At 39.4% G+C, this 26,339-nt stretch overlaps 1 protein-coding gene across 1 annotated transcript in view; it reads right to left on the bottom strand.

Annotated features, from left to right (window-relative positions):
* Positions 1-26,339, bottom strand: part of rnf17 (ring finger protein 17) — a 137,572-nt gene that overhangs the window by 13,297 nt on the left and 97,936 nt on the right. The window contains exons 27-35 of the mRNA XM_080197804.1: positions 24,653-24,768; positions 23,839-24,071; positions 14,737-14,900; positions 11,912-12,031; positions 8,250-8,330; positions 6,528-6,653; positions 5,205-5,267; positions 2,847-2,963; positions 882-1,038 (exon numbers count right to left, since the gene is read on the bottom strand). Of these exons, the coding sequence (XP_080053930.1) occupies positions 882-1,038; positions 2,847-2,963; positions 5,205-5,267; positions 6,528-6,653; positions 8,250-8,330; positions 11,912-12,031; positions 14,737-14,900; positions 23,839-24,071; positions 24,653-24,768 (1,177 nt within the window). The remainder of the gene's footprint in view (positions 1-881; positions 1,039-2,846; positions 2,964-5,204; positions 5,268-6,527; positions 6,654-8,249; positions 8,331-11,911; positions 12,032-14,736; positions 14,901-23,838; positions 24,072-24,652; positions 24,769-26,339) is intronic.

Here is a 26,339-nt window from a genome sequence, read left to right as displayed (position 1 = left end):
ATTCAAATGTGGGAGTAAAGAGGTCTTACTGCAATTGTATGGAGCCTTGGTGAGATTACACCAAGTACAGTTTTGGATTCCGAGTTTAAAGGCAGGGTATACTTGCCACTGATGCATAAATGGAGCACCACCACCAGACTAATCCCTGGGATGGCAAGATCATCTATGAGAAGAGATGGAAGGAACTGGACCCTTATTCTCGAGGCTTCCGAAAAATGATGGGTGATCGCATTGAAACTTACAAAATTCTTACAGGACATGATAGGATAGATGTGGATACAACATTTCCCCAAGCTGATGAGTCCAGAACCAGGGCAGTCTCCAAATAAGGGGCAGGCCATTTTAGGCTGAGACGAGGAGGAAATTTATTCACTCAGAGGGCAGTGAATTTTTGAAATTCTCTACCTGAGGACAATGGAAATTCAGTCACCATGTTCAAGACAGAAATCAATTGATTCTGGATAACTACTCACATCAAGTTGTATAGGATAGTGGGGAAAAATGGCACAAGAGACAGATGATCAGCTGTATTGTTTGGATGGCACAGCAGGCACGATGGGCCAAGCAGCTTGCTCTCTATATTCCTAACATGATAAGATACATAACTCACATTTACTCGTAACCTTGAGTAGTGAACAGGATGCAAAGTGGATATAGCTGTCACAAACATTCAGTACTGCAAATTTTGGTTCATTTTCACCCATTTAACAATTGTTAAATACAGAAAAAGTTGGCACAAGCAAGGCCAAGTTTACTATAGTTACGATTATAACCATTTTACATCATCGCAATGCTTGCAATTTACATTACATAAATTTTGCTGTGGTTAAAATGCTGTTTGTTCTGACAACACAGACAACACACTAAGTCTCTTACTATACCTGATCTGAAGTCTGAGAGTAAAGCAAGTGTCTCTGCATTCTGATTAAGTTCTCTCAAAGCTCGTTCAAGATCATCTTCAGGTTCATAGCTTATGCCACTATCATCTGTGTCACTGTCAGATTCAATCTCTCTCCTTGGACCAATTGAAATGTACACCTTAAGAAAATTTAAAAATTGTGTAGAATTACAAAGTAACAGGCCATTCAGTCTGAACAAAATGTGCTGCATGTTCCACATGAGCAGCAATTTTAACACCATGCGCCTCTTTTTCCATACCCCTTTATTCCTTCAATCAAACTAACCTATTCTTAAATGTTGTCTTGGTCTCTGCTCCAATCACCAAATGATGCTAGTCAACTTCACAGCTTCACAACTAAAAAGGATTTCTCCTCCTCTATGTCCAAAATCTCATACATTCAATCTTGTACCTATTTCCACTTATTCAATTGCTCCAACATTAGAATCCACGTCCACTGACTTCAATTATTCTACAATTGGTGGTCATGCTTTTATCTAATCTCTAAAGAGTTCCCCATCCTAGCCTTTCCGCCTCTCTCCTCTTATAAGATGCTCTTTGACCAAGTTTTTGGCCATCTATCTAAATTTCTTCTTTATAAAGATTCACAGTGCAGCAGGCAGCCATTTTGCACTAACTCTCCGAAAGAACATCTTACCCAGGCCCACTCCCACACACCATGCATTTACCATTGATATCCACCTAATTTACACACGTTTGGACTGTAAGAAGAAATCAGAGCACGAGGTGGAAACCTATTCAAACACAGAGAACGTGCAAAATTCAAACAGCCAGTCACCCAGGAGAATCGAACCCAGATCCCTGGCGCTGTGAGGCAGCAGTGCTAACCACTGTGCCGCCTATCAGATCGTCATAACAGTAGAGTTATGCTACTGTTATGGGGTCAGAGGAAGTAGTAATCAAACTGCATTGTGCTCTGGTCAGACAGCATCTGGAATATGGTGTCTATATTTTTCGTTACCAGAAGCAGACACATTCAAGCTTTGGAAGCAAAGTGAAACATTTATCTAGGAGCTGGCACAAAGAACAATGGAAAGTACAACATAGGAACAGGCGCCCCCCCCCCCCCGCCCCCCAGCCAAGCCTGTGCCAATCATGGTGCCCTAAATAAACAAACCCTCTGCCCTTACTTGGTTCATATCCCTCTATTTCCTCCCTATTTATGTATCCATCAAGATGTCTCTTAAATGTTTCTAATGTGCCTGCTTCCACCAGCACATCCCAGGTACCCACTACTGAAAAACTTCCCCTGCACATCTGCCTCTCACCTTGAACATGTGCCCCTTGTAATTAACACTTCCACCCTTGGAAAAAGCTTCTGTCCAACCTGTTTATGCCCCTCAATTTTGTGGACCTCTTGGACATGCAGGATCATCATGAGCAGACTTCTTGGGGGAGGGGTGCGTCAAGGGGTACAAGGGTGTGGAGAATTGCAGGACAGAATTATTCAAGCCCATGCCATCCTCACAAAATAGGGCCAAGAGAAAATGTACGGACAACTCAGGTGTTAATATCCCTGTAGGAAATTGTCATGGCTCAACTTTAAATATGATACATTGATATATACAATATATATATAGCAAACTACAGATGTGCCCTAATCTCTGCTGCAGCCATGTTGGAATTATAATGTACTATTTCACCACCCAACATCCTCTGCCAAGTTATATGGTGGGAGGGTTACAAAGAGGAGAAAAGAATAACATGTTTCCAACCAAAAAGCATCATTCTCACCCTCATTTTTTTTCTTAGAAAGAAAAATTCCGCATGCATCTTTGCCCTCCCAAACTGAGGAGTATGTGGTTCCTCTCTAGATTGCAGGAATATCATTTTAAACTAGCAGATTCAATAAAGTAGAATTTTAACAGCCCTCAGTTAAGTCAATGTCTACCTGAAATCCCTCTATCCAGAAACGTAGTATACATACCTGATTGGGAGTTTCTAGGTGCTTTACAGTTACAGGGAAAACCTTTCCAGGTAAAGGTAATAATGGATAATCATATTCTGGCAGAATAAGGGTTTCAAAATGTGAAGGCAGTAAATCCTGTGAACACAGATTTCCAACATATTAGATAGACTACTTATTCTTTCATGACTAGTGTGTCTAAGACTGAGCTTTGTCCAGATGTCTCCATTTATTAGATCTATGGAAATGCAGAAATAATTTCGAAATAGAAATACTTTACTTACATGAATTCACTTTACATACATTTCCCTATGGTTTGCTCTGATTACTGTGCATCTAAAAGTTTAGAATGGAATATAAGAATTGCTAACCAAATAAAAGACCACATCCAGCTAATCGATAGTCTTGTGATATGGTACACATAACAAAACTAGCTGCTGGTTAACCATAACTATCTCTACAAATTAAGCTACAACAGACTTAAACAATGCAAAAAACGCATCAATTGCTGAAAGCTTCGGAAACCAATAGGTCCAATGTCACCAGGTTTCTCCAAGCATGCTACACTGATGGAACAGCTCTACCCAAAAGGGTCAAATTAACATTTACTTTCAGTCACCCCCCCAAATACTGACTAATTTGTTGTGCTTTTCCAGAATTTTATGTGTTAAGTAATTAGCAAATAAGGGATTTTTTTTAAAAAAGGCATGCTAATCTCAATTCAGATATTTAGAAATAACAAATTCAGAGATTGCCCAATCCATGATCAGATTTAAAAATATGCAAACTTTCCACATATCAATCTTCCTCCAGTGGATGCTACCATTTACACTTACTCATCTGCATATTTGGAACAAGTTCAACTCACGTTTCACTTTCAATTTCTGAAGAAGTGACTTGTGCATTATGTAATACTTCACATCTTTTTAACCAATATCATGGAATCTGTAGTTTCAAAGCTTACATTTTTGAAACTGCCCCTAATTAAAAAGGGAAACAAGGAAAGGAAACAGACCCTTTCAGTTTCTAAGGAAACTGAGGGCAGGATTTTCCGACCACGCTCCAGCCATGGAGTTTGTTGTGCTCTATCAACTAAGATTCATAGCACTTCACTCATTATGTACGCAAAGCCAATTTGCAAGATCCATCTTGATTGTATTGGTTATTTATTTCATGTGTTTATAATTAACCACAATTTTACATATATATTGTAACCACAATCCACCAGTTGTGAAAGGGGTAGATATGGAGTTGTGTTTATCAATTTGACTTTTGTAAAAATTGTGTTCTAAACTGTGGAATCCATTTTAAAAATTACTGGTTTTAACCAAGATCATAACACCAACCTTTGAAAATCTAGTCATGAGCGGTGTATTCCCAGTACTTTGATTTTTCAACAATGCTCAAATTTTGAGTCAATCGCAAAATTAAGCAAGGTCTTTTGATTTGAATATATAAATCCGAACAGCAGATGCATTTAAATAAATAGTTCACGAGGGCGAGACACACAATCAGAATTTCACAACTTTTGACCATGTGATGATAGAAAACCAGAGATTACAGAATCCTGACAGTACAAAATGAGACCATTTGGCCCATCAGGTCTGCACAAACTCATCTGACAAAGTACTTTACCCAGGCCCTTTCCTCCATCCTGTGCCTGTATCCCCACACAATTCACCTAACCTGTGGGAGGAAACCGAAGCACCCACAGGAAACCCACACAGCCACGAGGGGATTGTGGCATTTGCATAGTAACCCAAGGCCGGAATAGAACTTGGGTCCCTGGTGCAGTGAGGCAGCAATGCTAACCACTGTGCCACCATGCCACATGATACAAGTACAAATCAGAATACTGTGCAGTTGTATCCCCAAAATCTTGCTGTCTTTGCATTTCTTACTATGGATACAAGATTCAGAGTGTTATTGATGTAAGCTTGGTAAAATGCTATTGTACACAAGATATATATTACACAATGTAACCACAATCTACCAGTTGTGAAAGGGGTAGATATGGAGTTGTGTTGATCAACTGGACTATTTTATGGGATCAACCTGAGTTTTGTCGCAGTTGTAACTGTGCAAGCGAGAACATCACCATTTGGAAAACTCAAATTAAAGGCAATGGTAGCCTCTTCCCAATGTATTCATATGCCTGTATTTGATGTCAAGGTGGACGCTAGTGATGATTGAGCTTTCTGCAAATCAGATGATATGTACTGTTTGCATAACCTAAAAATAATTAAATAGCAACAAAGCAACTCTGCCAATCCTAAAATATAGCCAACATACAAAATCTGGTTGAGTTTCCATTGAAAAGCAGCGATAAATGGATGTTTGGAATTAACAACTGACTAAAATTAATGCTAATACTTTTACCTCGTGCATTAAATCCCAATTCTCTTCAGGCATATTTCCATTATTTAGGCCAGGACAACATTTCTGTGACAGAAAAGTTCATTTAGTATGTTTTATTACAAAATACATTTAAAAAATCTTCTGTTTGCTTTCAATATGACAGATGGATGGCCAGGAGGGATGGTGTGCATGTGTGGGGTTGGGAGTATGACAGTGAGAGAATGTGGATGAGTTGGAGTCAGTAAGTACAAGAGACTGAGTAGGTGGTTGGTCAGTGCGTACGATACTGGGTGAGTTGAGGGGCTGTGAGACAGCCTTATGCATCCACTCTCACACACTGATCTTCTCACATTCGTTATTTTTAATACTTACCCTTTTTTAAAAACTTGATTTATTGGTATGACATTACTGTTCTTTAGCTCAGCAATTCTTTCCTTAAAACCCCAAATTTAAAAACAAAAATCAGTTGTTTGTTATGCCAAACCTCATGTTTCCAAAATTTGCTCAGTGGCCCCTTGAGTGACAAAAATATACACAGATGTGTGCTCCCCACCATCAAACAAAAGGGTTGGGCAAGATCTACATCCTTCAAAAAATTTCAAACTTCATTAGGTAAGAAACGAAATCCTCTGAGGATGGACCACTCCTTTACAAATCTCAAGGAAATTTACACACTCTTAATGAGCTTTCACTAAGAACTTCTTCTGGGTCAGTTTTTCAACTGGCTCCATGTGAATTCTATATTCAGGAAAAGTGAACCTTCCTATCTACACTGGTTTATAAACCATCACCGTATACTACCATGCATTTACATAGCACCTCTACCGTGGTAAACATCCCAAGATCTTCAAAGGAGCATCATGACCAAACTACAGAGTGCCATTAAGACAGGCAGGTGAGCAAAAGCTTGGTTAAATAGCTGGTTTTAAAGAGTGTTAAACAGACGACTGAAGGACAATGGGGCAGAGGGGAAAGAATTTTAGTTTAGGATCCATGCTGTCATTGGTGGAGTGATTGAAAGAAGGCAGATTCAATGGTGGTTTTCAAAAATTGGATAAGTTGCTATCAGAGAGCTGGTTTGGACACAACAGGCCGAACAAATTCCTGTGTTATAACCATTCTGTGATTAAGCTACTTCTGTGCAGATATTCCTCCAATCCATTCATATATAGTTTCTGTTATGTTAATAGGCCTTTATGAGACGGTTGGCTTTAAATTATTCCCCTTTAACATGGGCACAGTTCACTTACTTCAAAAATGTTTGCAAACTTCTCCAGTACCAAAGTGAGATATGTTGATTGCCAGTAAAGTGGCAATTAAATTTGGTTAAACGTGCAATCTTACCTTTAACATTACTGACGCCATTTCATCTTGAACAGCATGGTTATGGAGAATCATAAAGCAAGAAACAGACATTCCATCAAAACGAAGATCAACTAATGGTGTTTCTATGTAATTTTCCGATTGAACCTAGAATTAGTTAATATAAATTTTATTACTTGCATATCTTAATTAGATCACTCCCTTTCCTACTAAATCTAGAGTAGACACACAAGCAATGCTGATCCAACCTATCTTCAATTGATCTTAATCCCAGGTGGCATTTGATGTGTCAGTGCTGTACCTGCTCCACTGTTGTAAGAATCATGGACATAGCTTCAGGTAACTTCTTCGTAATTTCATGTTAAATTGATAAGTCTGTCATTTTCTGGAATGAAGAGGTTATCTTATGACAGAAGGTTGGACAGGTTAAACCTGTATCCATTGGCGTTTAGGAGAATGAGGGAAGAGGGCAACACCTTGGCACAGAGGTTAGCACTGTTGCCTCAGCGCCAGGGACGTGGGTTCAATTCCAGCCTCAGGTGACTGTGTGTGGAGTTTGCATGTTCACCCTGTGTGTGCGTGGGTTTCCTCTGCGTGCTCTGGTTTCCTCTCAGTCCAAAGATGTGGCGGTAAGGTTGATTGACCATGCTAAATTGCCCCATTATGTCAGGGGGACTAGCAAGGTACCAATGTGGGGTCAAGGAAATAGGGCCTGAGTGGGATTGTGATCAGTGCAGACTCAATGAGCCAAATGGCCTCCTTCTGCATTGTAAGGATTCTCCGATTCTATCTTATTGAAACATATGTGACCCTGAGGGGACTTGTCAGGTGCTGAAACGATGCTTCCCCTGTTGTAAGAAACAGGAACCAGGTGACACACTTTAAAAATAAGGGGTCTCCCATTTAAGACAGAGATGAGGAGAAATATTTTCTGTGAAGTTCTTTTCTTCAACACAGTCGAAGTAGGGTCATTGAATATTTTTAAGACCAAGTCTCTCAGATTCTTGACTGACAAGGGAAATCAAAGGCTATAGGGGCAGACAAGGAAGTAGGGGCTACAAAAAACATGATCTTATAAAATGACACAACAGAGGGGCCTGATGGCCTTCTCCTGATTCATACTTTTGTAAGTATATAGCTCCTATCAAAAGGATATCCAGATACACTACTTCAAAAGGAAAATAAACAGGAATGATCAACAATTCACTTCCACTTCTAGCCAATCCTGATTACAGGTCATTGCATGCAAAGACTCCAGCCACCATGGCTTTGCTATTTTGTATCTTGTCAGGGTTACTCGCTATATCCAATTTTCCTATCAGATTGTTGGTTTCTACGGTTTAATAAATTACCTTAATTGCATTAAAGTTCTTTTTTTAAAAAATGTCACATATGGGTGTCCACCTTTGCGATAACTCAATTGCACTCTCGTTTTTAATCAAAAAGTACGTTGCCTTCATGTGCACATGTAGTAGTTATATCTAAAATATATATTCTATAAACCAACTCAACTATAAATCTAACCACTAAAACCTTGTCTGTAGTGAAAAAAATCCAAATCATGATGCATATACTAATTTGTACATATATACAAATAAGTTCCTTCAGTTAAGTTACACTTGCATTAGTGTTGAAAACTATTTTAGGTTATGAAGTACAATAAGCCAACATTAATGCTATACATGAATCATTCTGATTAGATGTTTGCACAAAACTATTGTGTATGGGATGAAAAATAATTACCATGATCTCCACCTCCAAATTTCTTTGAAAAAGTAATTCTCTGAGTGTGTCAATAGCATCTTCCTGCCACTTGTTTCCCACCTGTAAAAGTTGTCAATTAATTCGAAACTTAGAATGAATGGGTTTTAACTGCAGTTTTATTTACGAGGGTTAGTTAACATTTTTCAAAGAGGAGTATGTAACATTACAGCTTAAAAATTAGAGTACAGAAATGTCTGAGCATAAAGAGCGATCATAAATATTAGTATTAAACAGATAGCCAATGATTTAAATAGCAGATCCAGCATACCATTCTCTGGTAATATTCCCCAAGTTTGAACCAATCCTTAGTCAAGAAAAATTGAGCTGATACTGCGTGAAGGTCTAGCTCTCGTGCACAGACCCAAAACAAAGTAACAACTAGACCCTCCACCCCCATCCACAGATAAAACAATTGACTACAGGCTCACGAACTTCCCTTATTTTGTTAAGCATTTTATAGACATTTCATTCTCCAAGTAGATTTCTTTACGTTTAGACTCCAGGTAAACTAATTTTTTATTTTCTATTCTGAAAACTGACCAATTTAATGCTCGGATTTTGAGTTAAAAATAACAATGAGACCAATGGTACCATTATAACACTATGTTGAACAAAACTTCTTCAGACAAGCAGTTAAATGATCAAATCTGGAAGTTGCTGTTTAGACAGAGATTCCCCACCTCTCTCCAACATGCACTGTTGGCAGTCTTCATCTAAAAACTGTCATGAAAGACTCGATATTAAAGCAAATGCAAAAGTATGCCCAATGGTTCAACACTACAGACAGCTGGAAAATTAGGGCTGGTGATTGAGGAGCAAGTAAACGTTTAAATGGTGATAATTATTGCTGAACTTCAGAATCGTTATAACTGAGGAAGTGATCATTTGGCCCATTGTGTAAGCCATCCTCTCATCTTCTCCCTGTAGCCCTGAACATTCTTCCTTTTTGAATGCTTCAATTGAACCTGCTTCCAACACTATCACACCATGCCACATATAACATGGGGAAAAGGTTTTTAATGTTGCTTTTGCCAATTAAATGTGTCCTTTAATAAGTGGAAACGTTCCTCCCTATCTTTTTCCAGATACATCAGCTGTAAATTCTTCACCTGTAACCAGGTGAAGGGCTAGCTCAAAACAACCACTTCGGTTACAGAACTACATTATGCTGATGCACTAGTTGGTGTTCACACTAAAGAATTACAACAGATAGCATATTTGCAGAATCCTACACAAGGAATAGGAGAATGCCACTTTGGCCTTCAAGTCTGTTGTGCCATTCAACATCATGGCTAATCTGGTGTGGTCTCAATGCCACTTTCCTGTCTGCACCCCCATAACCCTTGAATCACTTGTCCATCAAAAATATTTTCAAATGACTTAGTCGCCATTGTCTGCTGAGGAGAGACAACTGTGTCCCATTGTTCTGCTCAGGAGTGGAAACAGCATCCTGAAATCTAGCCTGTCAAGTCCCCTCAGGATCTTCCAGATTTTAGTAAGATCACTACTCATTCTTAAGAACATAAGAAATAGGAGCAGGAGTAGGCCATCTAGCCCTTCGAGCCTGCCCCGCCATTCAATAAGATCATGGCTGATCTGTTGTGGCTCAGTTCCACTTTCCGGCCCTCTCCCCATAACCCTTAATCCCCTCTCTTATCAAGAACCCATCAACCCGCTTCTTAAAAATATTTAGCGAGGCAGCCTCCACCACTTCAACGGGCAGAGAATTCCAGAGATTCACCACCCTTTGAGTGAAGAAGTTCCTCCTCAACTCCGTTCTAAACCGCCTCCCCTTTATCTTGAGGCTGTGCCCCCTAGTCCTACTGTCTTTTTTGAGCGGGAAGAGTCTCTCCACCTCTATCCTATCCATCCCATTCATCATCTTATACGTCTCAATGAGATCTCCCCTCATTCTTCTAAACTCTAACGAGTACAAGCCTAGTTTATTCAGCCTCTCCTCATAGCTCAATCCCCTCAACTCCGGTATCAGCCTAGTAAACCTCCTCTGCACTCCCTCCAGGGCCAAAATATCCTTGCGCAGGTGCGGCGCCCAAAACTGCACACAGTATTCCAGCTGCGGCCTCACCAATGCCCAAGTGCAATGAGTTTAGACCCAACCTGTTCAACCTTTCTTCACAGGATATACCTTCCATCCCAGGAATGAAGTGGGTGAACCTTCTCTGCACTTCTAATGCAATTATGTCATTTTTCTAAAAATGAAGCCAAAGCTGTTTCACACTATTCCAGATGTGATTTCATTAATGCTCTTTAAAGTTGCAGGAAGACCTACTTTTATATTCCATTCCGTTTGCAAAAGATACCAATATTCCATTTGCCTTCCTAATCATTTGCTTTATCTATATACTAACTTTCTGCGATGCATGTACCAGGACACCAGATCCCTCTCTTATCACCAAGTTCTGCAATCTCTCTCATTTAATTAATATACCTTTTTTCCACTCTTCTTATCAAAGTGCATGAGTTCGCATTTCCCATGCTATATTCCAGCTGCCAATTCTTTGTCCACTCTCTATATCTCTCTTCAGACTCTCTGCCCCCTCTAGATAAACTTTCCCTATCTATATTGGTGTCATCAGCAACTTTAGCAACCATACATTCAGTCTCTTCATACAAATCAAACTTGTAAACGTTGAGGCCCCAGCAATTAGTGGAGGATCCCTGTGACCCTCCACTAATTACATTGCCAACCTAAAAGCAACCCATTTATCCCCACTTTTGTTTCATTAGCCAGCCAATCCCTGATCTATTTTAATGTTACACCCTATCTTGTGTAGTGATCTTTGATTAGGCACATTATCAAACACCAATTGGAAATTCACATCTATGAGTTCTCCCTTGCTTGTTACTACCTCAAAAAAAAATCATTTCCTTTTCAAAAAGCCACGTTAACTCTGCCTGCATTATGATATTATGAATTTCCTCTTGTAACATCCTTAATAATGTATTCTGGCATTAGAATATTCTACAGGAGCATGGTACTTGCTCTGAACACAAGACTAAATTCCCCTGCCAACCCACAACAAATTCACAGAAGCCATCAATTGATTTGCATGGTGAAGTTTTGGAAAATGTCCCTCACTTCACATATCTTGGGATCCATCTATCCCAAAATGGTTGAGGGGTTCACCATCGAATTCAACATGCTAGCTCAGCCCATTCCCATACTCAAGTTTGAGAGTCATGGTAATGGGATCCATTATTAAATTTTAAGTCTATCTGGCTAAGTGTATTCTCACTTCTTGACTGTTTTGAAACTTAGAGAGCTAACAGATGCCATAACTCATCCTTGAATACCAACATGATCTTAGAAGGATCTTGCAATTCTAGAACAAAGAACAAATTATTGTCTCCCCCAAGACACAGACATGCAATTATAGAAGCTATGTTAATGTTGCATCAACTGAAACGGATGGAACATATTGTTAGAATGCATGATTCACGACGGCCCAAATAGGTGCTGTGTTCAGAGCTATGCCAAGGAATCCTCTGGGTACTGAGTTTTAAAAATAGGACTCTTCAGGATAGATCATTCTTCTGTGGGCAACAAACATGGTTACCAAAAACATGCAACTTGTATAGTCAATTACACTTTATCCAAATCTTGTGCATGATATACTTACAGGTGCTACTCCAAAAAGCTGAAATGGCAAACAAAGCTCAGGAATATCAGGATACATTAACACTGGATAAACATGGCATTGAGGGATTGTTTCCGTGTATCCACGATCGACATATTGCACCTACCATCAAGACGATGAATGAATAATTATACTTATCAAGCAAATGTAATTTTCAAATATTAAAATCAGAATATTTTATTTAAGGAAGTGTTAGTTATATTCTTGCATTATCCATAGTTTTCTTAGAACTAAATGTTCACAAAATAATATGGGAAGCAATACAGCAAAATCTTCAACATGTTTGTAAATTATCTGAAAGCTAGACAGTATTGCATAAGGAGTCAGATGTGTGATATTTTATGGAAGGTTATGGGCCCAGCATATAAAGTATGATGGATACTGAAATATTATAAGCAGAAAATATGGCCCATCATTTTACATCACCAAGTTTTTACATTTATTTTTCTTTGCAATGATAAAACTTTATTTTAAAAAATGGATTGTTGAGTTACCAAGCAGCAAAAAGTGCAACTAGTTGAAAAGCAGGCAGAGGAGGACATGTCAAAAGTAATCACAAGTTCTGAAGCATAGCAGCAACGATGTGGGAAGCAAATAGAAAGGGTTGTCACAGGAAATGGCAACTATCGAAAGTGTGAAAGATTGCCCAGGTATGCCATGTCAGTAAAAGCAGGATAAATTTAACCTAACCAGTATCACCACAGGCTATACTCAATCAGCAAAAACAATGGAAGGAATCATTAATAGCGTCAAACAGCTCTAGGATTGCCCTTCTGATTATCTTGTGTAAGGAAGATATTGCAGGCAACTCAACAAGTCCCAGGCATCACAGCCAAAGTTCTTCAAGACTTGAACTGTTTCAACATCTTCCCTCCCATTGCAAGGTCAGGGGTGGAACTGGTTGCTGATGTCCAACTTAATCTAACATAAAACTGCCTATGCATAAAAATGAAAGGAAATGGCTATATTAAAATCACACAAATATGAGGACCCATATACAGAGGCTTTCTCCAATATGCGAAAAGCAAGATTACCCATGCGCACAAAAGAAACCAAACTATTTCCGATGGTTGTTTTCCGAAGTTCTTTGGACTCTGGAATGGCTCCTACAGATTGGAAGGTAGCTAATTTTAGCCCGCTATTCAAAAAAGGGAAGTAAGGAGAAAACCGGGAATAAACAGACCAATGAGCCTAATGCTGATAGTAGGGAAGTTGCCAAAGTCCATGATCAAGGATTTCATAGCACAGCATTTGGAAGGCAGTGGTATGAACAGAGGATAAGGGGTAAACATTTTAGGACTGAGATGAGAATTTTCTTCACCCAGAGTGTGATGAATGCCTGAAATTTACTATCACAGAAAGTGGTCGAGTCCAAAACATGCGATTTCAAGGAGGAATTAGATATAGCTTTTGGGGCTAAAAGGATGAAGGGCTTGGGGGTGGGAGGGAGCAGGATCAGAGACTACTGACTTTGACGATCAGCTGCGATCATAATGAATGGTGGATTAGGCCCAAAGGGCCAAATGCCCTACTCCTGCTTCCATTTACTACATACATACCTAAAGTGAGGCACCCTTCCAAATCACAAAAACTTGCACACTCTTAAAATAGTTTGCAAGTTTTAGCTCTTGAAACTATGAAATTAGTAAAGGTTATAAACGTGTTGAAGCAGTTCAGAGAAGGTTTCATCAATTAATACCTGGAATGAACAAGTTATGAGGAAAGGTTGGACAGGCTAGGTTTGTATCCACTCAAGTTTACGAAAGTAAGAGGCAACTTGATTGAAACACAATTTGACAGAGTGGATGTGTAAAAATGTTTCTTCCTGAGAGAATTGAGGACCACTGATTAAAAATAAAAAATTGCCCAGTTACGAGAGATGAGGAAACATTTTCTCTCCAAAGGATTTGACACTTTGGAAATCTCTTTCTCAATAGTGGTTTGAGGCAGAGTCTATGAATATCTTTAAGGGAGAAGCAGATAAATAAGAGCTGAACGGTTATCAGGGTTAGGCAGGAATATGAAGTTGAGGTTAAAATTACATCATCCATGGTCTTACTGAATGGCAGAGGAGGCTTGTGGGGCCAACTAGCCTATTCCTGTGCCTAATTCATACTATCAACACTCCCTTTGAGCAGAGTGGTGAGCAATGAATTATCCATAATAACAATGCCATTATTTTTCTTTTTAATATCATTTTATAATAATTTTAGAAAGGGCACCAGGCTCTTTTACTTAACTATATGCTTTATTCAATGTAAAATAATTTTAATGACTTTAAAAAACTTTACATGAAAGCTCCACGATGCAGTGGGCCCTTTCATTGCTCAGTCAGTCTAGACTGATAAAAGTGAAAGATTTCCATCTCTACTTGCTACAAAAGGATAAATCTGAATTAATTTGTAACCCAATTTCTAACGGAGTCTGAAGAAAAACAAAATGTCACATCAATACAATTGAGCGTGGTGTTGGGATTGGGATTGGGAAGGGCACAGCATGTACGTACATGTTGCAGATATTGAGTAAGCCAAGTGTACTCAACATGTACACAAATGCTTGGAAGAAAAAAGTGCTTTATTTCCTCAATGATATTTATACATTCTAAAAACCCTAGCAGTATTAGCTTAGCAAGCACCACTGGGAAGTTTTTACCCCAATCCACATGTACTGTTCAGGCTATCACAGAAACTATATTACATTCTGTAGAAAGAAAGTCTAAACACCATATTTCTATCAACGTCAGGTTTCCAGAACCCTAGGCTTTACTAGCATATTTACAAATGCACCAACACTTGTACACATCTCACCTTAACTGATCCTCCAATTACTTCCAAAATCCTTCCTCTGTACCAGAGTGTATCAGAACCTTTAACAATGCAGCCTTCTCTTTTGCTATAGCAATATGGTTTCAGAAATGGTAGAACTTTAAAACTGGTCTGGATAGCATTGGTCAACATGGAGAATTGCTCTTCTGAATTCAAAGCAAAATGTGCAACAGTTATGATCAGTTATCAACTTGCAAGATTCCATGAAGCCGTAGCAAAAACAATTAAATATTGAAAATAATGTTGATATGCACCACGTTAACACTTCAAAATGACATTATGAAAATTAACGGCAACAACTGTCAAGACAATATCTTATTTTGAGCCTCTGACACTTCCAGAATACAAAAAAGTTTTTAATAAAATCACGTTTTTAAAAAAGTTAGTCAATGTAGTGCTCGTTTGTAGCATTCAATGCGTGCATGACAACTTGCGATCTCTGTAACCTTTTATTGAGTGTTAACCAAACATTACTTTTTCATATTGGTTCCTTCTCTGGGATGAACAACCAACATAACAGCGTTTTTCAAAAACTTTGACCCAGGGTGAGACTCGGCACAGACCTAAATATGCCTGTGGTTCATTCCTTTTTGGATCTCCTGTAGTCCTGGCTTGGAAACCAATGAGGTAATGGAGGAGATCTTCAATCAAAAGATAAGGTTACCAACAGAATGGTCTCCATCTGCACTGTAAGGATTCTATGAACAATCTGGCTATCAAGGAGCAAAAATCTGCAAATGAAGTACAAGGCCTCCAAGTGTCTCAATATCAAGTCGCTACAGGTCAACCAATATTGGTGCGAGGAACCTGGCCATTGATTAATTTAGACCAGCTTTGAAAATTATATATGGATTGCAGACTGTTTGCTTAAATGCCATTACCAAACAGATATAATATGAGGAACTTCATAAGGACACTCCTAGGCACAAGGAATAAAAAGGAGCAATCACACTATTGAGAATGTATCATAGAGCCCCAAACAGTGAGAGAAGGAAGCAAATATATAGGCAAATTGCAAAGAAATACAGAATTAATAGTAGTAGTTGTAGGGAATTTCAATGATCCTGATATTAACTGGGATAAAAATCACAGAGTACAGAGGACACAATTCTTAAAAACATCACTCAAGAATATTAAGCAGTACAGAAGAAGATCAGAAGGGATAGTGCTGTATTTAATTTATACAAGGAAGCTAGGCAGGTAAAAAGAAAGAGAGTAAGCATTTTGCTGGTAATGATAATAATTTTAAGAAAAAGCACACAAGGCAGCCCACTGGCCCATCATATTATTGCCAGCTCTCTGCAAGAGCTACAGTTAGTCGTATTTCCTTGTACCCCTGAAAATATACTCTTCGGGATGTTATCCAATTCTATTTTGTTATGACCTCTGTAGGCAGAGGCCAAAACTTTTAAGAAGGATTTGAGCTTTTAATTAAAAGCTGCAAAAAATAAGAAGCAACATGACAAGGTTTCACATTTTAAACTTTTACTGTAACAAATGACTGAAAGCCACCATTGACTAATCACCAACTTTTTATAGGCAGACAATGGAAATAAACATTTCCCTTTTATACTTATGCATCACATTCTCCATAGAAACAACCCTTAAAGCAAACAGTCCACAGCTTCCAATGTGTACCCATATCCCCCATTTGGCCAACTGGTAACATCAGGTGATCGTTTCAAAGCACTTCAGTTTTTGAAATTTCTTAAGATCAATCACCACTGGTAAAGCCTGTTCCAATGATTCCCTTTCCCACAGCCTTGCCAGGATAAATTAGATGGCTGCTGGATGTGTCTAACTGAATACCCATTCCCTCCCACATTCTGTTATGGTAGCCCGCAAACCTGAAACAGCCTCTTTGATCATACAGAACTGCTGTCCCTTCATGATATTCATTAATTTAATTGGGAAGCCTGTAACCTGTTTTCAAAAACGGCTTCCTCTGCGCTCTTCCCCATAGTAATGTGATGCACATTAACTTTGTATTATTGTTAAAAATGCTGCATAGCTACTCTTGACTGTCTTTCATATTGGACAGTTAAAGTCAAATGGACAGTTTGCAGCATAACTATTTACAAGCTAACAAATACAACAACACCTCAACTGTTCATATTATATATTAATGATATGAATGAGGGAACTAGATTATTATCTCCACTTGCATAATGATACAAAGTTGCATGGGTGGGGGAGCTGCAAGGAGGATGCAGAAATGCTTCAGTGATTTGGACTGAAGTTGAATGATAGGGCCCATGCATAGTAGATGCAGCATAATGTGGGTAAATGTCAGGATGTCCATTTTGTTAGCAAGGGAGATTATTTGAATGGATGCAAATTGTGGGAGGTGGATACTTAGTGGGATTTTGATATCTTTGTGTATCAGTTACTGAAAATAAGTGCACAGGTACAGCAGGCAATAAAGGCAGCAAACAGTATGCTGACCTTCATAGCAAGATGATCAGTAGGGATGTTTTACTGCAATTGTTAGGGTATTGGTATGCTACACCTGGACTTTGTGTGCAGTTTTGGTGTCCTTATCTGAGGAAGGATGTCCTTGCTTTGGAGGGAGTGCAATGACAGTTCATCAGGTTGATTCCTGAGATGGCAGGACTGTCATATGAAGAGAGACTAAGTTGGTGGTTAGGAAAGCAAGAGGGGATCTCAGAAACCTAAAATTCTAACAGGGTTAGACAGATTCAGAAAGAATGTTCCCGAGGTGGGGGAGTCCAGAACTAGGGGTCACAGTTTGAAGATAAGGAGTAAACCTTTTAGGACTGAGGTAAGGAGAAATGTCTTTACCCAAAAAGAGAGTGGCAAATATGTGGGATTCACTGCCACACATAGTAGATGAGACCATAACATTGAGATTTCAAGGAGGAATTAGATATAGCACTTGGGTCTAAAGGGATCAGGGGATTGAATTTGATAAATCAGCCATGATCATAATGAATGGCGGAGCAGGCTTCAAGAGCTGACTAGCCTACTCCTGCTTCTATATTCTATGCATCTTTCCATATATACAGTGCTTATGATCTGGAATGCACTGACTGAGGGTGGGAAGATGGCAAATCCAATCAAATTTCAGAAAGGAGTTAGATAATTAAGAACATAAGAACTAGGAGTAGGAGCAGGAGTAGGCCATCTGGCCCTTCAAGCCTGCTCTGCCATTCAATAAGATCACGGCTGAACTTTTTGTGGACTCAGTTCTACTTACCTGCCCGCTTACCATAACCCTGTTCAAAAATTTATCTATCCTTGCCTTAAAAACATTCAATGAAATAGCTTCAACTGCTTCACTGGACAGGGAATTCCACAGCTTCATAACATTTTGTGTGAAGTTCCTCCTCAACTCAGTCCTAAATCTGCTCCCCTTATTTTGAGGCTTTGGTCCCTAGTTTTAGTTTCACCTGCCAGTGGAAACAACTTTTCTGCTTCTATCTTATCTATTTCCTTCACAATGTGCTTCTATAAGATCTCCCCTCATTCTTCTGAATTTGAATGAATATAACCCGTTTACTCAATCCCTCCTCATAAGCCAACCCTCTCAACTCTGGAATCAACCTAGTGAATCTCCTCAGTACCCCCTCCAGTACAGTATATCCTCTCAAGTGAGGCCAAAACTGTACATCGTACTCCAGGTGTGGCCTCACCAGCACCTTATACGTGCAACATAAACTCGCTGTTTTTAAACTCCATTTCTCTGGCAAAGAACAACAAAATTCCATTTGCCTTCTTAATTACCGTTACATCTGCAAACCAACTCCTTGTGATTCATGCACAAGGACACCCAGGTCCCTCTGCATAGCAGTATGCTGCAACTTTTTAATCATTTAAATAATAGTCCATTTTGCTGTTATTCCTACTAAAACGTTTGACCTCATATTTATCAACATTGTACTCCATGTGCCAGATCTTTGCCCAGTCACTCAGACTATCTATATCCCTTTGCATACTGTGTGTCCTCTGCACACTTTGCTCTGCCACTCACCTTAGTGTCACCTGTGAATTTTAACACACTACACTTGGTCCCCAACTCCAAATCATCTATGTAAATCAAACTGTGGTCCCAACACTGATCTCTGAGGCACACCACTAATCACTGATACCAACCAGAAAAACACCTATTTATCCCCCGACTCTTTGCTTTCTGTTAATCAATCTTTTATCCACACTAATACATTACCTGTAACACCGTGCACCTTTATCTTATGCAGCAGCCTTTGGTGCAGCACCCTGTCAAATGCCTTCCAGAAATCCAGATACACCACATCCACAGGCTCCCCACTGTCCACTGCACATATAACGTTCCCAAAGAATTCCACCAAATTAGTCAAACACGACCTGCCCTTCCTAAACATGCTGTGTCTTCCCAAAGGGACAACTGATATCCAGATGTCTCACTATTTCTTCCTTGATAGTAGATTCAAGCATTGTCCCTACTACAGAAGATAAGCTAACCAACTTTTGTGTGCTTCCTTCATTAAACAGTGGTATCACATCTGCAATTTTCCAATCTGCGGGAACCACCCCTATGCCCAGTGAATTTTGGTAAATCATCAATACATTTGCTATTTCCCCCCGCCATCTATTACTTAGGACCCTGGGATGCATTCCATCAGGGCCAGGTGACTTGTCTACCTTTAGCCCCATTAGCTTGCCCAATGCTACCTCTTTAATGATGATAGTTTCTAGGTTTTCACCTGCCTTAGCCTTGTCATCAATTTTTAATATGATTTTTGTGTCTTCCACTATGAAAACTGACACAATATACCTGTTCAGTGTCTCAGCCATTCCCTCATTAAGTTATTACATCCCCCTTTTCATCCTCTAAGAGACCAATGTTTATTTTAGCCATTCTTTCACTTTATACATTTGTAGAAACTTCTGCTATATTTTTATATTCTGAGCTAGTTTACTCTCATAATCCATCTTTTCTTTATAGCTTTTTTCATGGCTCTGTTGACCTTTAAAGACTTTCCAATCCTCTAGTTTCGCATTAATCTTTGCCACTTTGTAAGCATTTTCTTTCAATTTGATACCCTCCTTTATTTCATAGAAACTCTACAGCATAGAAAGAGGCCATTCAGCCCACAAGTCTGCACCAACCACAATCCTACCCATGCCCTACCCCCATATCCCTACATATTTACTCACTAATGCCTCTAACCTACGCATCTCAGGACACTATGGGGCAATTTAGCATGGCCAATCATCCTAACCCACATGTCTTTGGATTGTGGGAGAAAACCGGAGCACCTAGAGGAAACCCAGCAGACATGAGGAGAACGTGCAAACTCCACACAGACAGTGACCCAAGCCAGGAATCGAACCCAGTTCCCTGGAGCTGTGAAGCCGCAGTGATAACCATTGTGCTACCGTGCCACCCTTACATCCACAGATGATTATCTCTTTTTCTACAGTCCTTCCTTATCAATGGTATATACTTTTACTGAGCACTGTGGAAAATTGCTTTGAAAGTCCTCCACTGTTCCTCAATTGTCCCATGGTAAAGTTTTTGCTCCCAGTCTACCTTAGCCAACTCCTCCCTCATCCTATTGTAGTCCTTTTTGTTTAAGCACCAGACACTGGTATTAGATTTCAATTTTTCAGGCTCCATCTGTATTTTGAATTCAGCCATACTGTGATCGCTTCTTCCAAGAGGATCCCTAATTGTAAAATCATTAATTATTCCTGTCTCATTACATAGGATCAGATCTCGGATAGGTTGCTCCCTCGTAGGTTCCATTACATACTGTTCAAGAAAGCTATCACAGATACTTTCTATGAACTCCTCCTCAAGGCTGCCTTGACCAACCAACATGCAGATTAAAATCCCCCAATTATCCAAAGAACAAGATCTGCAAAGATATGGGGAAAAAGTAAAGGAAGGGGTCATTGCAGTGCTTTCAAACAGCACTTGCTTGGCAATAACCTGCTCAGTGACACTCAGTTCCACTAGGATCACTCGGCTCGTGACCTCACTACAGCCTTGGTTCAAACATGGACAGAAAAAATGCTGAACTCCAGAGGTGAAGTGAAAGTGACTGCCCTTCATGTCAAAACATCATTTGACCGAATACGTTATCAAGGAGCCCTAGCAAAAACTACAAATAAAAAGGGGGGGGAAATCAGGGCAAAGACTCTCCGCTGGTTGGGGTCATTCCTGGCACAAAAAAGGAGGCAATTGTGATTATTGGAGATCAATCATCTTACTTCCAGGACATCACTTCAGGAGTTCCTCTGGCTAGTGTCCTAGGCCTAACCATCTTAGTTGCTTTATCAATGACCTTACTTTCATCATAAATGTCAGAAGGAAGGATATTCACTGATGATTCAAAGGGCAGCACAGCAGCAAGCACTGCTGCCTCACAGCGCCAGGGACCAGAGTTCAATTCCAGCCGCAGGTCACTGTGTATGGGGAGTTTGCATGTTGTCCCCGTATCTGCCTGGAATTCCTCCTGGTGCTCCGGTTTCCTTGCACAGTTTGAAGATGTGCAGATTAGGTTGATAGGGTCAATTTTAACATGGCCAAACCACAGGGGATAAGCAGGACAAATGTGGGGTTACGGGAATAGGGCCTGGGTGGGATTGTGGTCAGTGCAGACTCAATGGGCTGAATGGCCTTCTTCTGCGCTGTACGGATTCTATGATTCACAATATTCAGTACCTTTCACAATTCTTAAGTAGTCCATGTCGAAATCCAGCAAAATCTGGGAATATCCAGGCTTGAGCTGATAAATAGCAGATATCATTTATGCCACACAAGTACCAGGAAGTGACCATCTCCAACAAGAGAGAATCTAACCATCGCCCCATGACATTCAATGGCATTACCATCACTGAATGCCCCACTATGAAAATCTTGGGGATTATCATTTATCAAAAACTGGATCAGACTGACCGTACAAATAGTAGCTACAACAGCAGGTCAGAGGTTAGGAATCCAATTGTAACTGCTAGGAAAACAAAAGTTGTTTTAAGGGATTTATATTTGTTTTGGTAATCATTAGAATTAAGGTATGGTTTCAAGTGAGTTTAATGTTTCTGTGCCAGTAAAATAGAACCTATAGTTAGATCCATGCTGGACAAAGTGATTTGTGTGGGGGTTGTTTAAGTTGGGCCCATGTAAGGATAACTGAAGTTAGATTCTAATTTTAGCTGAATTTGTTGACGGTTGGAGAGATGTATAGAGAGTGAGAAGACAGCTCTCACAGCTCTGATGGTTGCAGTCGGTTAGAAGGCCAGACAGGGAAAATCTCTCAGTTTAATCATACCATGAAATAATAGTCATCTAAAGAACAGCTAGCTAAAGGAAACCAGAGGAAGGAAAGGGAGTTTCCAAGAAGTATGGAGCTAACGGAACTGAGGAAACTAGGAACCAGAGCAGCTTATTGCTCAGAAAAGGCACACAGAGAATTCAAGGGCAGAGGATCATGAAAGGCCAGAAAGATATCTGCAGTGGTGCTAATGTTTGTGAGAAATCACTACAGTTTGGGAGACATTATTTGAAATAATTGTGGAGATCGGTGGCTGGAATTCAGTTTGTGTAAAAGCCTCCCAAGACAAAGAAATCCAAAAGGGGTTGGTGTAAATCCTGGACCGGATTCACCGGTAACAGTGGAGTAGAAACTTTGATTAGAAACTTGGACAGGATTTCAGAGTGCAAACTGCCAAGGGAAAACATTATTATGCATGTTTTTCGGAGTGGAGTTTGTGACAATCTGGATGGAGTCTGAGAAGTAAACCACTAACACTAACTGAGGTTCAGAGAAGAATATATATTTGACCATAGTCATTTTGTACGCTTAAAAACAACTTGTTAGTGAGACCGTTGTAGCTTAATATGTACTTTATAATCTGTCAATGTTAAAATTTGTGTATTTGTTAAGGTAAGGGGGAGTAAAGGAGTACTGTATAATAATCCAACTTATGGTTAATAAATACATTTTTTGATAAAATGAATTAGTGATTTTTGACTCTGATCCGCAACATGGAAAAAAGGTAACATTTACAGTCTTCTGAGCCATGATTCCACGATCTGGCATCTTTGTCCAGTTATAACACTGACCGGGATTATACCAGTAGCTCACCTCCTGATTCCCCAAAGCCTGTCCCACCATCTATGAGGCACAAGTCAGAACTGTGATGGATTACTCTCCACTTGCCTGGATGAGGGCAGCTTCAAGAAACTTGACAACATCCAGACAACGCAGCCTGCTTGACTGGCATCCCATCCAAACATTCACTCTCTCCACCACCGAAATAGCGGATGCATCGCAAGGAACTCAGCCAAGACCACTTGAGACAACATATGACATTACCACCATCTAGAACGACAAGGATAACACCACCTGGAAGTTCCCCTCCAAGTCATTCACCATCCTGGCTTGGAAATATCTTGCTGTTATTTCACTATCCCTTGATCAAAATCTTGGAACTCCCTCCCTACGCACTGCGTGTACTCACAACATATGGATCACAGTGGTTGAAGACAACTCACAAATACTTCTCATGGGCAATTAGGGTTAAGCAATAAATGCTGGCCTAGCAAATGACACCCACATCCCATGAATGAATTTAAGAAGGTGGAAGAGTAGGACTAGCTATGTTGCTCTTCCAAAAAGCAAACAAGGGACATAACCGGCTGAATACCACCTTGTTCTGTAAGCTTTTTACAATTATATGACGAGCGAGTGAATATGTTTGGGGAGGGTGAACAAGTCAAGGGAAGACAAACACATGGTCAGATACAGAATATACAGGTATCAGGATATATGTTGGTTAAACCAAAATGGGATATTTTCCTTTATCAGCCAAGGTCTACTTACGCTACCACTGGATATGTTCACACTGAAAAGACTACACAGATTTGAGGATTTTGCAGGTTTTTAAGCTATGATGAAATACTGCACTTGCTGGAATTGAGTCTTTATACTTGAATATGAAGATTAAAGTCAAGTCAATAAATAGTTTAAAACTACAATAGATTTGAAAGTAAGAGTTATGTAATTATCCACAGTTCTTTCTTTGAATGATTGAGAGTTAGTATGTTCATTCACAACTTTGTGCTCGATAACTTACTCAAAGATACTGCCATTCCATAGATGATTCCATCATCACCAACACCAGTTATTTCAACCTCAAAGATGCAAGTATTTGGAAGGACAGGTGGTTTGTACATTTTTTTGGATGGCAGATTATTTTCATGATTGGGTATCAAATATTCAACAATTTCAGTTGTTCGGCCCCACGACAGTTGCCTGTCATTTTGCTTCACATCAGCCTGTATTGCTCCACCATCTGATGCATTTGAACTTAAAAGTGAACAAAAATATTCTGTCAGATCTGAAGGTTTAAAATTAAGCCATGACTCAATGAAAATAACCTATTTTAAGCTACATGATTGTCATTCCCATATTTAAAACATTGATAAACTCATTCAAGTATCATTAAATTCACTTGCAACCAAATCTTGATTTCAGTTCATTCTCAAAGAAGGAATTTTACTGATAATTTTCAGTGAAAGTTCATTTATTTTCTTAGCAGCAAACTCCTCTGGTGAGATATTATTCTCAGTGATAAATGTGGCAATGGCTCATTCAGGTTAAAACGTTAATTCACAAAACTTACAAGTTTAGACAATTCAGCATATTAATAACAGTGCAAACAGCCTAAATATTGACAATGGACATTACTTCAGAATGTGAATGCATATGGAATTTTGGCTTTAATTCTTAACTTGCCAATCATGAAATCATGCAACTGCAAATTGAACTTCGGTACTCAAACCACTCTATTTTAAATCAAATGGTCACGGCTAGAGGTTTCCATCTCAAAGCGAATTATTCGAGTAGAACAAAATATCATTCACTCATGAAACAGAACAATTAGTTACATTTTCTGAGGCAAGGCCAGACCTTTCTTGACCAAATACTGTGCTATGTTGATAAATTGTCCAATTTCATCCTTGGCATAGAGTTTCACTGGCAGGGGAGGCTTAGAAAAGGATTCCTGCAAGTTTTAAAAAAAAAAGTTTAAATACAAAGTATATTTTGAACCAGTGCCAGTTCTATTTTGAAGTGCCAGTTCTAGCTGTTAAATCAACTTCATGGAAGTTAGACTTGAAGAACTAAAAAAACTTTAGTACTAATTACCCAGCATTAAGTTAGTGTGCAAGTTTCCTCAATATCAGGATTAAAAAATGCAGTCAATTTTTCATACAGCAACTGCCACACATCATATTGACTGAGCAATTCCCTGTTAAATCTGGAGACTAAAAGTGCCAGCCCTCTACTAGAAATAGCAAAAGTTAGAAAATATGTCTTCCTGATCCATTGTATATACAAAAAAACCCTTTCAATATTTATAGCAAGGTGCTCCAATGCAGAGGCCAAAGTCAACTATGAGGAGCTTGAAATTTTAATTCCACCCACTGGCAGAGCAGTCATTTAACTTCAGACACAGCTGCCTTTTTGTTAGGACACTAAATTAAAACGCAGCTCTGAGTAGTACTGCTCTCCTTCCAGTCAGATACTCAGAAGTGTATAGTCAAGAGTAAGAAAGGAACACAAAAAAGGGTTCTGCACAGGCAGACAAAAGAAAGAGACACTGAAGTGAAGGTGGGGGAAAAAAAAAAAGAGAGCAAAACACGATAGTGCTTGACCTGAAAGAACATGCAATTTAGGATGCATTTACAATTTTAAGGGCCAGTTTGTTTTGCATTCATACTATAATGCAAAGGCAGCCTTAAATCAAATATAAACTGCACATTGGTTGCTTCACAAGGATCTAGTCCATGCCTCCAAAAGACTGGATATCTTGGACTTACAAAGTAGAAAACGTAAGCCTCTACACGTTTAAGTAACTATTGGTACAATTTTCAATACTGATTGAAACATGAGAAATAAACTTTGTTCAGGTTTTCTGCTGATGAGAGGTTATTGACCCAAGATATTAACTCCGTTGTTCTCTCCACAAATACCTGACCTGTTTGAGTATATCCAACATTTTTAAGTTCATCAACTCTATGAAAAACTATAATCTGTTCTTTTGCATCCTTGGGTCAGAGTTAGCCCATTCTTAAATTCATATGATAATGAATACACTAGTTCTGACATTTGTAGGGATCGGCCAAGGGCGCTGGGCACCAGTGGCTAGGAAACATGGAAATTACAGAAACTTGTAGGTATTGCTAAAATTAATAGGATCCCATTAGAAATCTGATCATTTTCAGCAGCCAACCAAATTGAAAAGAACACCTGAACAAGATGTTTCCCCATTTTCAGTGATTTAGAACATAGAACATTACAGCGCAGAACAGGCCCTTCGGCCCACGATGTTGCGCCAACCAGTTAAAAAACAATGACCCACTAACCTAAACCAATCCCTTTTCATCCATAAACCTATCCACGGATCTCTTAAACGCCCCCAAACTAGGCGCATTTACAACCGCAGCAGGCAGGGCATTCCAATCCCTCACCACCCTCTGGGTAAAGAACCTACCCCTGACATCCGTCCTATAACTGCCACCCCTTAATTTAAAGCCATACCCCCTCGTGCTAGCTTTCTCCATCCGAGGAAAA

This window comes from Carcharhinus amblyrhynchos, chromosome 10, assembly GCF_965287045.1.
Source record: "Carcharhinus amblyrhynchos chromosome 10, sCarAmb.v2.hapA, whole genome shotgun sequence".
Lineage (NCBI taxonomy): Eukaryota > Metazoa > Chordata > Chondrichthyes > Carcharhiniformes > Carcharhinidae > Carcharhinus > Carcharhinus amblyrhynchos.
The sequence above is the reverse complement of the archived record's forward strand: the minus strand, read 5'-3'. Positions and strand labels throughout refer to the sequence as shown.